Consider the following 15,445-nt stretch of genomic DNA (forward strand, 5'->3'; position numbering starts at 1 on the left):
ATGCGTTGATTATTTTCTACAAATCATAAGGATATTGGAACATTGTATATTTTGTTTGGGATATGGTCCGGATTAGTTGGTACTGCTCTTAGATTGCTAATCCGAGCAGAACTTGGCCAACCAGGAGCATTACTTGGTGATGACCAATTATATAATGTTATTGTAACAGCCCATGCCTTCGTTATAATTTTTTTCCTAGTAATACCAATGATGATTGGTGGATTTGGAAATTGATTGGTTCCGCTAATATTGGGAGCTCCAGACATAGCTTTCCCTCGTCTTAACAATATAAGTTTTTGATTATTACCGCCTGCTTTGCTTCTTTTATTATCTTCGGCCGCGGTAGAAAGCGGTGTTGGAACCGGATGAACTGTTTACCCTCCCTTAGCTGGAAATTTAGCCCATGCTGGTGGTTCTGTAGACCTTGCTATTTTTTCTTTACATCTTGCTGGTGTTTCATCTATTTTAGGTGCAGTAAATTTTATTACAACAATTATCAATATGCGATGACAGGGTATGCAATTTGAGCGTCTTCCTTTATTTGTATGATCGGTTAAAATTACAGCAATTCTATTGTTGCTTTCACTTCCAGTATTAGCTGGAGCTATTACGATACTCTTAACTGACCGAAATTTTAATACTGCATTTTTTGATCCTGCCGGGGGTGGAGATCCTATCTTATATCAGCATTTATTTTGATTCTTTGGTCATCCTGAAGTTTATATTTTAATTCTACCTGGTTTTGGGATAATTTCACATATTGTTAGTCACTATTCAAGAAAGAAAGAAACTTTTGGTACTCTTGGAATGATCTATGCAATGTTAGCTATTGGTGTCTTGGGTTTTATTGTTTGGGCTCATCATATATTCACGGTGGGAATGGATGTAGATACGCGAGCATATTTCACAGCAGCCACTATAATTATTGCCGTACCTACGGGTATTAAGGTTTTTAGTTGATTAGCTACAATTCACGGGGCTAAAATTAAATATGAAACTCCTATACTGTGGGCTTTGGGGTTCATTTTTCTGTTCACTCTTGGAGGATTAACTGGAATTATATTATCAAACTCTTCTTTAGATATTATATTACATGATACATATTATGTCGTAGCGCACTTTCATTATGTTCTTTCCATGGGGGCCGTTTTTGCTCTATTCGGAGCTTTTAACTATTGATTCCCACTCCTAACTGGAGTTACACTTCATAGTCGCTGAACAAAAGCCCATTTCTATATTATATTTATTGGTGTTAATGTGACATTCTTTCCACAACATTTCTTAGGTTTAAGTGGGATGCCTCGGCGATATTCAGATTATCCTGATTGTTACACGAAATGGAATGTTATTTCTTCGATCGGATCTATAATTTCTTTCGTAGCAGTTTTATACTTTATAGTGATTGTATGAGAAGCCCTAGTTTCTCAACGAAGCGTAATTTGAAGAACACATTTAAGAACTGCTCTAGAATGAGATAATATTTTACCGGCCGATTTTCATAATGCCCCTGAAACAGGAGCGTTAGTTGCTTAATTTAATAATATGTAAAATCTGAAAGCTAATTAAACACATAAAATGAGCCTATGAGGACAATTAGGATTTCAAGACGCAGCTTCTCCTTTAATAGAAGAGTTAATTTTTTTTCATGATCATGGAATAATAGTTTTAGTTATGATTATTAGTCTAGTTGGTTATGCTGCCCTATCTCTTATATTGAATAAATACTCTTGTCGATCTTTAGTTGAAGGACAAGAGATTGAAACCATCTGAACTATTGTTCCAGCAGTGATTTTAGTTTTTTTGGCTTTGCCTTCATTGCGTTTGTTATATTTGCTTGATGAAGTTGGAAATTGTAGTTTAACTATTAAAACTATTGGTCATCAATGATACTGAAGTTATGAGTATTCAGATTTTTCAAACATCGAGTTTGATTCATATATGATTCCCACTGATGAATTAGAGCCCGGAGACTTTCGTTTACTAGAAGTAGATCATCGAGTTGTTCTACCAACTCAAACTGATATTCGTGTTCTGGTAACATCTGCAGACGTAATTCATTCATGAACAGTTCCTTCTTTAGGTGTAAAGGTGGATGCTATCCCAGGCCGCCTAAATCAATTGGGGTTTTTTATTAAATATCCTGGGGTGTTTTATGGACAATGTTCAGAGATTTGCGGGGCTAATCACTCTTTTATACCTATTGTGGTAGAAGCGGTTCCTTTAAAAAACTTTATGGAATGAGTTGTAAATGTATCTGACTAATATCAAAGAGTTAGTTAAAACATAATATAAGGTTGTCAGCCTTACGTTACTAAATTAAACTTAGTACTTTTTATATGCCTCAATTGTCTCCCCTAAATTGAATTCTATTATTTACCCTATTTTGAACAGCAGTTTTAACCTTATCTATTTTAATCTGATGAACTAAAAAAGTCTTCTTCCAAAGAGAGACCTCTAAGCATAGTCGTTCAGAGGAAAATAAATGAAATTGATAAAAGAATGCTTGTAGATATTTTTTCTTCATTTGACGATAACAACCAAGTATTTATGTCCTTATATATGTTGATGTGAGTCTTTTCATTATTAACAATTACTATTTTTAGGTCTTCTTATTGAGTTTCCTCCCCTCGATGAACAAGAATTATAGTAACTTTTAAAGAGACTGGTTCTTCTCAAGTATTTCGATCCTTCGGTGTAAAGATAGGAGGGTTTATTAATATTGTTACAGGACTGTTTTTATTTTTAGTTGTGATAAATCTAAGAGGCCTAATTCCTTATGTTTTTAGACCCACAAGTCATCTAGCAGTATCTCTTTCACTAGGATTACCATTATGACTATCCTTAATTATTTCTGCTATTTTTTTTAACCCTAGTTCAGTGATTGCAGGCCTACTCCCCATAGGAGCACCAGCTCCCCTAAATCCATTTTTAGTAATTATTGAAACAGTGAGGATTATGGTTCGTCCAATCACTTTATCTGTCCGACTTACTGCTAACATAAGAGCGGGACATATTGTTTTAACATTGATTGGGAATTACTTAACAGCGAGCTTATTCTTATCTTCTGTATTTTCAATAGCATTATTATTAATAATCCAAGTTCTATATACAATTTTTGAATTTGGAATTAGGCTAATTCAAGCTTATATTTTTTGTTTATTAATTACCTTATATTCAGATGAACACCCTCATTAACAGATAGTATATACTTTATTAAAAAATTAAGTTGTAAAAGAGTCTACACTCATTTTTGGGGTATGAACCCAACAGCTTACGCTTAGCTTATTTTACAGTTTGTCAGGAAGAATTAACTCCGTTAATAGATCTACAGTCTATCGCTTATTTACTCAGCCACCAACAAGAACTACACATCAAGAGATATCTCCTTCTTCGATTTTGCAGGTCGATGTTTTAAAATAAACTATGATGGGCAAGGTTTAAAGATCTTTCTTTATTTTAAGCTTTGAAGGCTTACAGTTTATAGTTAACTTAAAACCTTACCAGGAGGATTTTGAACCTCTCCTAAGAAATCAAAATTCTTTGTGCCCTAACACCGCTTTGTAACCTATCTTTTTTAAATTTATTTAATCCTCTTACTTGGAAGGCAAGTATACTTTATTCATACTCAAAAGATATTTCTGATAAATTGTTTTATTCTTCTAAAATGAAAATTTAGTGTGCTGTTATACACCACAGAAACTTTTAGATTCTATTTGTTTTTGAAACGCTTACAGAAATTAAAAAGATTTTTAGGTAAGCAAACATTTATTACGATAACAAGATGGCAAGCTTGGCTCTGACTTAATAGTATAGCAGGAACTTAGAGATACACATGGTTTTTATAGGAAGAGGCGAGGTAAAAAATAGTATATTTATAACAAAAAGTTGTGGAACAATATTTTTTGGGTATTATTAACTCTCATGATGCCTTGAAAAGTCCCGCTAACACCAGTGCTGAAGGTTAAGAAAAAAACGAAAGTTTGTCTTAACTTAGTTCATAAGATTTGGTCAATTTGGTGCCAGCATCCGCGGTTATACCAAGAAATCGAGTTATGTTGTTTGGTAAAAAGACGGTTAGACTTTAATTCTATTAGTCTATTAATCATTTATATAAAGGTAGAATTTGAATATAAATACATAAACTATACATGACCTATAAAGTTGAATCCGTGAAAGCCTCGAGGGAAACTGGGATTAGATACCCCATTATTCTTGGCTATAAAATCAAAAAAATTTACCGGAGTACTACGAACTTAATAAAATTTAAAACTCAAAGGGCTTGGCGGTGTTTTAGACCTCTCAGGGGAACCTGTCTCGTAATCGACAATCCACGATAGACCTAACCCTGTTTTGCACTCAGTTTGTATACCGTTGTCGTCAGGTAACTTTCAAAAAAATAAGAAGTTAGCGATTAAAATGAACTATAAATTAAGACGTCAAATCAAGGTGCAGCTCACAACAGGGGGAGGATGGGTTACAATTATAAATTCATAAAAACGGAAAATGCATTGAATAATGTACTTGAAGGAGGACTTGAAAGTAAAATAAAATACATAAACGGTTTGAATAAGGCTCTGAAACGTGCACACATCGCCCGTCACTCTCGTTGAAAAATGAGATAAGTCGTAACATAGCAGGGGTAATGGAAATTGTTCCTAGATGAAAAACATAGTATATTTAATACATTTCACTTACACTGAAGAGCTACTTAATTACTGAGTTGTTTTTACAGAAATTTTTATAAAGCAAAATAAACATCATTTTAATATTAGTTACCAAAACATTATTAGATTTAGTAAAGGTGATTAAAAATTATTATTTATTTCGAAAAAGTACTGTAGAGGAAAAATTAAACTACAACAAAGAAGAAATTAAAATTCGTACCTTTTGTATCATGGTTTAACTAGATTCATATTAAGTATATAATTTCTCGAAATCTGACGAGCGATCTTTGTTTATTATGTTAGTAATAAGAGACTAATTGTAGCAAAAATTTTCTCAAAATCAAAGATAGAAATGAAATTTTATTCGCGCCAGATGATAGCTAGTTCTTTACTAAGGGCATAAAAGTGCTGTGGATCAAAAATTTAGTTGGTGAAACTAATCACTAAGTATTATGTGATCTAGGTAGATTTCTGAGGATAAGCTCAGAAATATATTTAAATGTATAGAAAATTTTACTATTGAATTTAAGCTTGAAAATAGCTATAATTTAGATTTTGTTATAATACCATAAAATATTTACAAATATAATTGATATACTTCCTTTTATAAGTAAAGAAAACCCAAAAATTTGAAATGAGTTATATCTATGTTAAAATGAGTATTAAATAAGTTATGATTCTTAATTAAATTGTAAAAATAAACATTAAAGACTTACTTTACTTTTAAATTATAGAAAGGAACTCGGCAAACCCATATTCTGCCTGTTTATCAAAAACATGGCTCCTTGTGAAAACTTAAATAAGGAGTCGGGCCTGCCCAGTGAAAGTTTTTAACGGCCGCGGTACTCTGACCGTGCAAAGGTAGCATAATCATTTGCCTTATAATTGAAGGCTGGTATGAATGGTTTGACAAGAATATAGCTGTCTCTTTATAATTTGCTAGAATTTTATTTGTAAGTGAAGAAGCTTACATAAAATTGAAGGACAAGAAGACCCTATCGAGCTTTAAAAAAACTAACGGATTAAGAAATTATTTATAAAAAACAATCCACTAGACATTTTAGTTGGGGCGACTGAGGAACAAAAAAAGCTTCCTTTAAGGTATTAGATAAACGCACGAGTATTGATCCAGAAATTTTGATTAAAGGAAATAGTTACCGTAGGGATAACAGCATAATCTTTTTTAAGAGCCCATATCGAAAAAAAGGTTTGTGACCTCGATGTTGGACCAGAATATCCTGAAGATGTAGCAGTCTTTAAGGGTTGGTCTGTTCGACCATTAAAATTCTACGTGATCTGAGTTCAGACCGGCGTGAGCCAGGTCAGTTTCTATCCTCAATTATTTAAATAGACTTAGTACGAAAGGACCAGTCTATTGTAAAAGCTTGCTAAAATTTGAAAAAATATAATGAAAACTTAAGTAACAAATAATAGCTAAAATTAAGATCAAATTAGCAAAAATTAATGTGATTGATTTAGGATCAATAGATATAGGTGAAAATCCTTTATTTGATATAATAAAGGTGGCAGATAAAGTGCATTAGGTTTAAGCCCTAAATATAAAGATGAAATTTCTTTCCTTTATAATGTATCTATCCATTGTTTCTTCTCTATTTTCCTATATTTGTATTTTATTGGCGGTCGCTTTTTTTACGCTTCTAGAACGTAAAGGACTCAGGTATATACAGCTACGCAAAGGACCAAACAAAGTTGGCTTAATAGGTTTACCTCAACCAATCGCTGATGCTGCAAAGCTTTTAACTAAAGAGATTGCTAAGCCAACAATAGCAAATTATTCTCCATATTTTGTAGCCCCTGTTTTTAGGTTTATCTTAGCTCTATTACTTTGACAATTATATCCCAGATTATACTCTTGTAGATATTTTAAATGAGGAATTCTTTTTTTTCTATGTGTCTCTGGTATAAATGTATATGGAACACTATTAGCAGGCTGGGCTTCGAACTCGAAATATGCGTTACTCGGAAGACTACGAGCCATTGCTCAAACTATTTCTTATGAAGTAAGAATAGCTCTTATTCTTTTATTTCCTCTCTTTTTAGTTGGTAGTTTTAATTTTATTGAAATCAAAGAATCACAATCACTCATATGATTTACTTTTCTTATAATTCCTGTTTCTTTTATTTGATTTGTAACTTGTGTAGCAGAAACCAATCGAGCTCCTTTTGACTTTGCTGAGGGGGAGTCTGAACTAGTTTCCGGATTTAATATTGAATATGGGGCTGCTGGGTTTGCTCTTATTTTTTTAGCTGAATATGCAAATATTTTGGTAATAAGTCTTTTTACTTCTCTACTCTTTCTTGGAGGAAGATCTTTTATCCTTTTTGAAAGTGACTTAGGATTTATGATAAAAGTACTATTTTTTGCTTTCCTATTTATCTGAGTTCGAGGTAGGTACCCTCGCTTCCGCTATGACTTACTTATAGGGTTAACTTGAAAGGGATTTTTACCAGCTTCTCTTTGTTTCCTACTTTTAATTAGAGTTATGTCTTATATTTTCTACTATTAATTCGAAATTGTAGTTTAAATAAAATATTAGCATTGGAAGTTAACGATTAGGTTACAATCCTACATTTCGAAATGAGCACCCTAATTGTTTTTAGTCTAACACTTTCTACTCTCTTAATACTACCTTTAATAATTCAACCTCTAAGTCTAGGGTTAGTAATTATTCTATCCACACTTTTGATGTGCTTAATCAGTGCCATTACCCTCTCTTCATGATACGGTTATATCCTGTTTCTTATTTATGTAGGAGGTTTGCTAGTAATGTTTGCTTATGTAGCAGCTTTATCCCCTAATGTGCTTTTTGGAAGGAGTTCTCCATTAATTTTTTTTTCGGTCTTGTTACTTCCTTTAACCGTCTTTTTCTATGTATACCCTCTAGTAGACTTATCATCAATTACTTATTTAAATTTTTTTAATGAACTTAAATTTTTAAAAATACACGGTATTGAAATAGTTTCTCCGCATATAATCTCCATTTTAATCGGGTTAGCAGTTATTCTCCTTATTAACCTAATTGTTGTTGTAAAAATCTGTTATTATCAACATGCTTCTCTCCGCCCATTTAATTAAAACCTATGCGAAGACCTATTCGAAAAATTCATCCTGTTTTAAAATTAATAAATGCTGCGTTTGTGGATTTACCAGCACCATCAAACCTTTCTATCTGATGAAACTTTGGATCTCTATTAGGCTTATGCTTAGTAATTCAAATTGTAACTGGGTTATTTTTAGCTATACATTATACAGCCCATGTTGACTTAGCCTTTAGCTCGGTAATTCATATTAGGCGAGACGTAAGCTATGGGTGGCTTCTTCGTGCCCTTCATGCTAACGGAGCTTCCTGATTTTTCATTTGCATTTACCTACATGTTGGACGAGGAATGTATTATGGATCTTATTTATATCTCCACACCTGAAATGTCGGAGTTATCCTCCTTCTTTTAACAATAGGAACAGCTTTTCTAGGTTATGTATTACCTTGGGGTCAAATGTCTTTTTGAGGGGCAACCGTAATTACTAACCTTCTTTCTGCAATTCCTTATATTGGAAAAATATTGGTGGAATGGGTTTGAGGTGGTTTTGCAGTTGATAATGCAACACTCACTCGATTCTTTGCTCTCCATTTTCTGCTTCCATTTGCTATTGCTGGCTTAGCTATACTTCATTTATTGTTTCTCCATGAAACTGGTTCAAATAACCCTTTAGGTCTTAACAGAGATGGGGAAAAAATTCCATTTCATTCATACTATACTTTTAAGGATTTAGTAGGATTTCTTACAGTCTTATTTCTTCTTTCAATATTAGCTCTTTTCTCTCCTCAGCTACTCACAGATCCTGAAAATTTTATTCCCGCTAATCCCTTAGTAACACCAGTTCATATTCAACCTGAGTGATATTTTCTTTTCGCATATGCTATTTTACGTTCTATTCCTAATAAATTAGGAGGGGTAATTGGTTTAGTTGGCTCTATTTTAGTTCTGTTTATTCTTCCTTTTACTCATTTTGCTAAATTCCGATCTACGGCTTTTTATCCCCTCAGTCAAATTTTATTTTGGACATTTATTGGAATTTTTTTAATTTTAACTTGAATTGGTAGTTGTCCTGTAGAAGCTCCTTACGAACAAATCGGACAAATCTTTACTGCCCTTTACTTTATTTATTTTATTGTTAATCCTCTTGCTCAAAAAGCATGAGACAATATTTTAGACTATTAAGACAATACTAATAGTTGTTTCCTGGGGACTATTTGTCTTGAAAACAAATTCAGAGTGTTCAATTCACTCAACAACTTAAAGCAACAAGAAATATTTCTATTCACCTTTGACTTACAAGACCAATGCTCTATATGTTAAGCTATTGTTGCTAATATGAAATGAGAACATTTTACTTAAGTTTACTTAGCATATTTGGTGTATTTATAGCAATTGTAGCTCTTTCCTTACAATACAAACACCTTCTAAGAATTTTACTAAGCTTAGAAGCAATTACTATAAACCTATTTATCCTGACATTTTCTCTAACTAGAAATATTACTTTTAGCGGTCAAACTTCGTTAATTTTAATTACTTTAGGAGCCTGCGAAGCCAGTCTCGGCCTAGCTATTCTTGTTTCTATTATTCGAGCAGAAGGTAATGATTACGTATCAAGATTTTCTATACATAAGTGTTAGGTCTACTTACCATGAATTTCAGATTACTTTTTATTCCAGTTAGAAAATTATCTTGATACATTAAAATATGATGTTTAGCTATTGCAAGCTTGATTTCTTTATTTCACCTAATATCCCCCACTTATACTTATGAGGCCAGAAACTCACTAATTGCCTATGATTCTATATCTCTAATTCTTATTTCATTAACATTATGAATTTCCCTAATGATAATGCTAGCTAGTCAAAATAGAATTAAAATTAACAATAATAACCATCCTATATTTTCTGCTACCCTTTTAACTTTAAATTTAATTTTGATTACCACATTCGCTTCTTCAAGAAGCCTTTTATTTTATTTCTTATTTGAGGCCTCTTTAGTTCCGACTTTATTGTTGATTTTAGGGTGGGGATATCAACCAGAACGGCTTCAGGCAGGTATGTATATAATAATCTATACCGTTACAGCTTCTCTACCTCTACTTTTTAGTATTTTATGAGCTACCCAAAGTTTTAATTCTAGGGAAATATTGATAATAAATAGCCTACGCTTATATGTCTACAATACGAGCAGTCCTTGGGCTTGGAGATTTCTATCCTTACTTGTATTCACTGCATTTCTGGTCAAGCTGCCTATATTTACAGTACATTTATGACTTCCTAAAGCGCATGTTGAAGCTCCTGTAGCAGGATCTATGGTCCTTGCTGCGATTCTGTTAAAATTAGGTGGCTATGGTATCCTTCGTACTTACCAGTTTTTCAACTTTATTTCATCACCTATATTAATCATTGTTTTTTCCTTAGCCCTATGAGGAGGTGTTTTAACAAGGATCATTTGCTTCCGCCAAATTGACCTAAAATCTTTAATTGCTTATTCTTCTATTGGACACATATCTTTAATATTAGCCGGAGTTTTCTCAAACACATCTTGAGGATGAAGAGGAGCTCTTATTCTTATACTTTCTCATGGATTTTGTTCCTCAGCACTCTTTGCTTTAGCAAATTATACTTATGAAAAGTCCCACACCCGTAGCTTATTTTTGAACAAGGGAATATTAATGCTCCTTCCAGCTCTAGCTATATGATGGTTCCTTTTCTGTGTCATAAATATGGCAGCCCCTCCAAGAATCAACTTACTTGGCGAAATCTTTATTTTTCCCTCTACTATTTTTAGTTCCAAATATTACCTAATTCCCTTAGGACTAATAAGGTTTTTGGCTGCCCTATATAGTATATACCTTTATACTTCTATCCAACACGGAGGAAGCCCTAAGTTTATCAAGCCATTTGCTCAATTTAAACCTACTGGATTTACACTATTTTTTCTTCACTGAATTCCCGGAAACCTTTTAATTTTAAAAAGAGAAATACTTTCGTTTTGAATTTAAAAGCACTAATATAGAAGTCAAGTTAGTTTAAGTAAAAATATCAGCCTGTGGATTTGAAGATAAAACTATATTTTACTTGACCTATGTATATAAAATTAAAATCTTCGTCCATTAGATCTTTATTTCTAATTTTGTACAGAATCTTATTATTTCCATTTACCATAATATTTCTACTAAATGAGCAAAATATTATCTTAGAATGAACAATTGTTCAAATTAGATCTTGCATAATAACTTTTATACTCATTTTAGATCCCGTAAGTCTCAGCTTTAGAAATGTAGTCTGTCTGATCTCAGGTTGTGTAATACTTTTTTCTTCGAGCTACATGTCTCATGATCCTTTTTTAAAACGATTCACATGAATTGTTATATTATTCGTTCTCTCTATAAATCTTCTTGTCTTTATTCCCAGCTTACCCGCATTGTTATTAGGTTGAGATGGTTTGGGTATTGTTTCTTTCGCCTTAGTTATCTACTATCAAAACATAAAATCCTTAGGCGCTGGAATAATTACAGTCTTGGCTAACCGTATTGGCGATGTTATAATTCTTATTTCTATTGGACTCCTAGTGCTTCAAGGCCATTGATTTATTATTTTAATGTCAGACTTTTATCTTACCACATGAGTTTGCTTATGCATCACTCTAGCTGCCATAACTAAAAGGGCCCAAATCCCATTTTCTAGGTGACTTCCGGCTGCTATGGCAGCCCCTACTCCAGTTTCTGCCCTCGTTCACTCTTCCACCCTAGTTACTGCTGGGGTTTTTTTAATTATCCGCTTCTTTCCTTTTCTTAGTTTAGTCAATGGATTTCAGGTTGCTTTATTGTTTATTTCCGTTTTAACCCTTCTTATAGCAGGTATTGGAGCCAATTATGAAAATGACCTGAAAAAAATTATTGCTTTATCTACTTTAAGACAATTAGGAGTTATAATAATAAGATTAGCAATAGGAATACCATATTTAGCTCTTTTCCATTTATATACTCATGCTCTCTTTAAAGCCCTTTTATTTCTATGCGCTGGAATAATCATTCACAATAGCTCAAATACTCAAGACATTCGACACATAGGTCTGCTCTTTTCTCAAGCACCATTAACTGTAGCCTGTTTAAATATTGCAAACCTTTCTTTATGTGGAGCCCCCTTCTTAAGAGGGTTCTATTCTAAAGACCTAATTCTCGAGCTTTCTTTAGTAAACCCAACCAACCTTATTATAATTCTTCTTATCTTTTTAGCCACAGGCATGACTGCAGCTTATTCATTTCGATTATCCTTTTGCTCTTTATGAAGAGAAGTTAAAGGAAGAGCCTTTCATGTAAAACAAGAATTAGATCCCTATGTAAACTGAGCTATTACAATTCTTGCTAGAGCAGCTATTTTTGGTGGACAATTCTTACAAAATATTTTCCTCCCCTTTTCCCCCATTCCCTTTTTCCTACCATTCCACTTGAAACTTCTAACTATTGCTGTTATTACAGTGGGATTCTTTCTTGCCTTTATTGCTTGAGATACATCATATCAGGACTCTGATATTAGCAAAATAAAATTCTTCTTTTCCACAATATGGTTCCTGGCCCCCTTATCAGCACAACCTCTAACTAAATTTTCTATGCTACTAGGAACCAACATTATAAAATCCATTGATATAGGCTGACTTGAAATCTTAGGAGGACAAGGTAGTATAAGCATCTCTAGGAACTTATCAATAATAAATCAAAAAATACAAATTAAATCATTCAATTTTCTTATTATAAGAATAACAAGACTTAGATTATTGCTATGCCTTTTCTTCGGATTCAGCTTTTTTAATTAAAAGCATTGATAGCTTATCTCTAGAGCATAGCACTGAAGATGCTAAGGTGACAAATATTGTCTCAAAGCAAGCCAGCGCTCTAACCAAGTGAGCGCTGGCTTTCTCGTAATCGTATGTCTGGTTATTTATGGCACGAAACCCATTTCATTTAGTCGAGTTTAGTCCGTGGCCTCTTACAGGATCTATGGGTGCTCTTTTTCTAACTTCTGGCTTAGCTGGTTGGTTTCATGGCTACGGTTATATTACTATAGTTTTAGGTCTTTTTTTAATTGGGGTGACTATAGTTCAATGGTGGCGAGATGTTATTCGAGAAGCGACTTTTCAAGGATTTCATACAATTAAGGTATCAAAAGGACTTCGCTGAGGAATAATCTTATTTATTGTTTCAGAAGTTTGTTTCTTCTTTGCCTTTTTTTGAGCTTATTTTCATAGAAGCCTGGCTCCTAGGATTGAACTAGGCTCATGTTGGCCTCCTTCCGGTATTACTCCTCTTAATCCATTTGAAGTTCCATTGCTGAACACTGGTGTACTTTTAGCTTCTGGTGTTACTGTTACTTGAGCTCACCACAGATTAATAGAGGGTGATAACCCTGGGGGTCTTCAAGGACTAATTGCTACAGTAATCTTAGGGATTTATTTCACTTTTTTACAGGCAGGAGAATATTATGAAGCTTCTTTTACTATCGCAGTGGTGCTTATAAATGAAGCTTCTTTTACTATCGCAGATGGTGCTTATGGTTCAAGATTTTTTGTGGCCACAGGCTTCCATGGCTTACACGTCCTTATTGGTAGCACATTTTTACTTGTTTGCTTGGTTCGGGTCTGATTGCAACACTTTTCTACGGGACATCATTTTGGGTTCGAAGCTGCTGCTTGATATTGACATTTTGTTGATGTTGTTTGATTATTTTTATATCTTTCAATTTATTGATGAGGATGTTAAAAATTAATATTTGTTTTTCGGATGAGGATTAAAGTTTCTTAAATGACTGGGGTAATAAGTGTTAGATTTTTAATCTAAAAACGGCGATGTCGCCTCTAAGAATATATATATATATATATATATATATATATATATATATATATGTATGTGTAATTTAAAGTAATAAATTTGAAAAGACTTGGTACTTTAATTATAAAAGATTTGACTTGCATTCAAACAATAAGTTTTACAACTTTCAGGTCATAACATAAAAAGCGAAAAAGTTGCATACGGTTTCGGCCCGTAATTTGGGAGTGTGAGTCTTCCTTTATGTTTAAGTTAAGTAATAAATGGAAGCCAAACTAGAGGTATCTAACTGTTAATTAGAAGATTGTAAAAGTATTTTTACCCATTTAGAAGGATATTATATTTCACAGTACTACGCCGGATGAACGGAAATCATTGATGTTGGTTAATATGGGATATAGAAATCTCTAGTACTAAATATGTTAAGAACACTATTGAGCAGAGTAATTGCATTGATTTTATCCTGCGTAGTAATGGGACTAGGTTGAGTATTAGCAAAGCGGGCTATTAGAGATCGTGAAAAAAGGTCGCCCTTTGAGTGTGGATTTGACCCCATTAAGTCAGCTCGTTTACCATTCTCAATGCGGTTTTTTCTTCTTGCTATTATCTTTTTAATTTTTGATGTAGAGATTGTTTTACTTTTTCCAATTTTAGCTAGGATGTCTAGAAGATTTTCTTTAAGCCTAGTTTTTGGATTGTTTACTTTTCTTATTATTTTAGTATTAGGATTATTTCATGAGTGAAATGAAGGTTCTTTAGATTGAGCTCAATAGAGAAAAAACTTGGAGTAAAACAGGGCTGCTAACTTTGTTTTGGGTGATTCGATTTCATCCTTCTTCTTATGTTTTCAAGACTTCCGTTTAGATATATATTTTTGTCCGTAATAGGGTTAGGGACTTTACTTTCTGTTTCTTCTATCCACTGATTGGGAATTTGGGCAGGCCTTGAAATCAACCTAATTGGCTTTTTACCTATATTAGTTTATCAAAAGAGAATTTCTGAGAGAGAATCAGCAGTAAAATATTTTATTGTGCAAGCTTTAGGTTCTAGGTTTCTAATTTTAGGGAGTTTAATAACTTTTAATATGTCTTTTACTTGAGATGTTGTTAGAAAAATGTGATTATCAGGAGATCTTGGTCTTATTGTAATTATGATAGGATTGTATAAAATTAGGTCTTTTCCCTTTCACTATTGATTGCCTGGTGTTATGGCTGGACTGCCTTGAAGTTCTTGTTTGCTATTAGCTACCTGACAAAAGTTAGCTCCTTTATTTTTAGTACTTTGTTTGCTAGAGTTAAACCAATCTTATTTAATGGGTTTAGTATTATGTCTAGTAAGGGTAGGATCAAGATTAATTGGTGGACTCGGGGGTATAAATCAAACTCAGATTCGGGCCTTATTGGCATATTCTTCCATCGGTCATCTAGGATGAATGGCTTTTGCTGCTATACATAGAGAGTGAGTAATGAAGGCGTATTTAGGTATCTATATTTTAATTTCTCTATCAATATTCTTAAGACTTTGATATAGGGATTCAGGCCTAATAAAACATATTAATAATTTAAAGAGAAATAGTTCTTTACAATTAAGAATTATACTATTGCTATTGTCCTTAGGGGGGCTCCCCCCCTTATTAGGCTTTATTTCTAAATGGCTTGTTGTTATGAGAATTAGAATTAGACCTTGATTATCTTTTGTTTTTTTACTAATCTTAGGATCTCTTATAAGATTGTTTTACTACTTAAGTTTATTTTTCTCTATATTTTTATCCGGGTTGAAAAAAAACGGAATGAAAATAAATTATATCAGAAATAAAGGAATTATTATCATTAATATTTTAAATGTTTTTGGAGGAAGATTAATTTTAATCAGAGGTCTATTAAATTTTTTGTAA

General features: G+C 33.0%; 13 protein-coding genes across 13 annotated transcripts, besides 24 other annotated features; all 13 read left to right on the forward strand. All coding sequences in view use genetic code 5, as the record gives it.

Annotated features, from left to right (window-relative positions):
• On the forward strand, positions 1-1,533 carry COX1 (cytochrome c oxidase subunit I). The gene has a single exon. The coding sequence runs from the start codon at positions 1-3 to the stop codon at positions 1,531-1,533; it is 1,533 nt and encodes a 510-aa protein (YP_008963243.1).
• Positions 1,534-1,575: 42 nt separating this feature from the next.
• On the forward strand, positions 1,576-2,262 carry COX2 (cytochrome c oxidase subunit II). The gene has a single exon. The coding sequence runs from the start codon at positions 1,576-1,578 to the stop codon at positions 2,260-2,262; it is 687 nt and encodes a 228-aa protein (YP_008963244.1).
• Positions 2,263-2,266: 4 nt separating this feature from the next.
• Positions 2,267-2,335, forward strand: a tRNA (tRNA-Asp).
• A 1-nt stretch (position 2,336) lies between these two features.
• On the forward strand, positions 2,337-2,495 carry ATP8 (ATP synthase F0 subunit 8). The gene has a single exon. The coding sequence runs from the start codon at positions 2,337-2,339 to the stop codon at positions 2,493-2,495; it is 159 nt and encodes a 52-aa protein (YP_008963245.1).
• A 4-nt stretch (positions 2,496-2,499) lies between these two features.
• Positions 2,500-3,195, forward strand: ATP6 (ATP synthase F0 subunit 6). Its single transcript has one exon. The coding sequence runs from the start codon at positions 2,500-2,502 to the stop codon at positions 3,193-3,195; it is 696 nt and encodes a 231-aa protein (YP_008963246.1).
• A 31-nt stretch (positions 3,196-3,226) lies between these two features.
• Positions 3,227-3,292, reverse strand: a tRNA (tRNA-Met).
• A 1-nt stretch (position 3,293) lies between these two features.
• Positions 3,294-3,361, reverse strand: a tRNA (tRNA-Tyr).
• A 5-nt stretch (positions 3,362-3,366) lies between these two features.
• Positions 3,367-3,431, reverse strand: a tRNA (tRNA-Cys).
• Positions 3,432-3,499, reverse strand: a tRNA (tRNA-Trp).
• Positions 3,497-3,564, reverse strand: a tRNA (tRNA-Gln).
• Positions 3,565-3,566: 2 nt separating this feature from the next.
• Positions 3,567-3,634, reverse strand: a tRNA (tRNA-Gly).
• Positions 3,634-3,700, reverse strand: a tRNA (tRNA-Glu).
• An 86-nt stretch (positions 3,701-3,786) lies between these two features.
• Positions 3,787-4,661, forward strand: an rRNA (s-rRNA).
• A 1-nt stretch (position 4,662) lies between these two features.
• Positions 4,663-4,729, forward strand: a tRNA (tRNA-Val).
• A 38-nt stretch (positions 4,730-4,767) lies between these two features.
• Positions 4,768-6,040, forward strand: an rRNA (l-rRNA).
• Positions 6,041-6,109: 69 nt separating this feature from the next.
• Positions 6,110-6,179, forward strand: a tRNA (tRNA-Leu).
• A 2-nt stretch (positions 6,180-6,181) lies between these two features.
• Positions 6,182-6,250, forward strand: a tRNA (tRNA-Leu).
• Positions 6,251-7,192, forward strand: ND1 (NADH dehydrogenase subunit 1). The gene has a single exon. It carries the CDS (start codon positions 6,251-6,253, stop codon positions 7,190-7,192), a length of 942 nt encoding a protein of 313 aa, YP_008963247.1.
• A 1-nt stretch (position 7,193) lies between these two features.
• Positions 7,194-7,263, forward strand: a tRNA (tRNA-Pro).
• ND6 (NADH dehydrogenase subunit 6) lies at positions 7,264-7,761 on the forward strand. Its single transcript has one exon. It carries the CDS (start codon positions 7,264-7,266, stop codon positions 7,759-7,761), a length of 498 nt encoding a protein of 165 aa, YP_008963248.1.
• Positions 7,762-7,766: 5 nt separating this feature from the next.
• CYTB (cytochrome b) lies at positions 7,767-8,906 on the forward strand. Its single transcript has one exon. It carries the CDS (start codon positions 7,767-7,769, stop codon positions 8,904-8,906), a length of 1,140 nt encoding a protein of 379 aa, YP_008963249.1.
• A 12-nt stretch (positions 8,907-8,918) lies between these two features.
• Positions 8,919-8,983, forward strand: a tRNA (tRNA-Ser).
• A 2-nt stretch (positions 8,984-8,985) lies between these two features.
• Positions 8,986-9,055, reverse strand: a tRNA (tRNA-Thr).
• A 9-nt stretch (positions 9,056-9,064) lies between these two features.
• ND4L (NADH dehydrogenase subunit 4L) lies at positions 9,065-9,361 on the forward strand. The gene has a single exon. The coding sequence runs from the start codon at positions 9,065-9,067 to the stop codon at positions 9,359-9,361; it is 297 nt and encodes a 98-aa protein (YP_008963250.1).
• Positions 9,362-9,372: 11 nt separating this feature from the next.
• ND4 (NADH dehydrogenase subunit 4) lies at positions 9,373-10,728 on the forward strand. The gene has a single exon. It carries the CDS (start codon positions 9,373-9,375, stop codon positions 10,726-10,728), a length of 1,356 nt encoding a protein of 451 aa, YP_008963251.1.
• A 16-nt stretch (positions 10,729-10,744) lies between these two features.
• Positions 10,745-10,810, forward strand: a tRNA (tRNA-His).
• Position 10,811: 1 nt separating this feature from the next.
• ND5 (NADH dehydrogenase subunit 5) lies at positions 10,812-12,542 on the forward strand. Its single transcript has one exon. It carries the CDS (start codon positions 10,812-10,814, stop codon positions 12,540-12,542), a length of 1,731 nt encoding a protein of 576 aa, YP_008963252.1.
• Positions 12,543-12,544: 2 nt separating this feature from the next.
• Positions 12,545-12,611, forward strand: a tRNA (tRNA-Phe).
• A 58-nt stretch (positions 12,612-12,669) lies between these two features.
• Positions 12,670-13,485, forward strand: COX3 (cytochrome c oxidase subunit III). The gene has a single exon. It carries the CDS (start codon positions 12,670-12,672, stop codon positions 13,483-13,485), a length of 816 nt encoding a protein of 271 aa, YP_008963253.1.
• A 36-nt stretch (positions 13,486-13,521) lies between these two features.
• Positions 13,522-13,587, forward strand: a tRNA (tRNA-Lys).
• A 73-nt stretch (positions 13,588-13,660) lies between these two features.
• Positions 13,661-13,728, forward strand: a tRNA (tRNA-Ala).
• A 2-nt stretch (positions 13,729-13,730) lies between these two features.
• Positions 13,731-13,799, forward strand: a tRNA (tRNA-Arg).
• A 12-nt stretch (positions 13,800-13,811) lies between these two features.
• Positions 13,812-13,881, forward strand: a tRNA (tRNA-Asn).
• Positions 13,882-13,899: 18 nt separating this feature from the next.
• Positions 13,900-13,967, forward strand: a tRNA (tRNA-Ile).
• Positions 13,968-13,970: 3 nt separating this feature from the next.
• On the forward strand, positions 13,971-14,324 carry ND3 (NADH dehydrogenase subunit 3). Its single transcript has one exon. The coding sequence runs from the start codon at positions 13,971-13,973 to the stop codon at positions 14,322-14,324; it is 354 nt and encodes a 117-aa protein (YP_008963254.1).
• Positions 14,325-14,392, forward strand: a tRNA (tRNA-Ser).
• A 27-nt stretch (positions 14,393-14,419) lies between these two features.
• ND2 (NADH dehydrogenase subunit 2) lies at positions 14,420-15,445 on the forward strand. Its single transcript has one exon. The coding sequence runs from the start codon at positions 14,420-14,422 to the stop codon at positions 15,443-15,445; it is 1,026 nt and encodes a 341-aa protein (YP_008963255.1).

This window comes from Babylonia areolata, mitochondrion (genome assembly GCF_041734735.1).
Source record: "Babylonia areolata mitochondrion, complete genome".
NCBI lineage: Eukaryota > Metazoa > Mollusca > Gastropoda > Neogastropoda > Buccinidae > Babylonia > Babylonia areolata.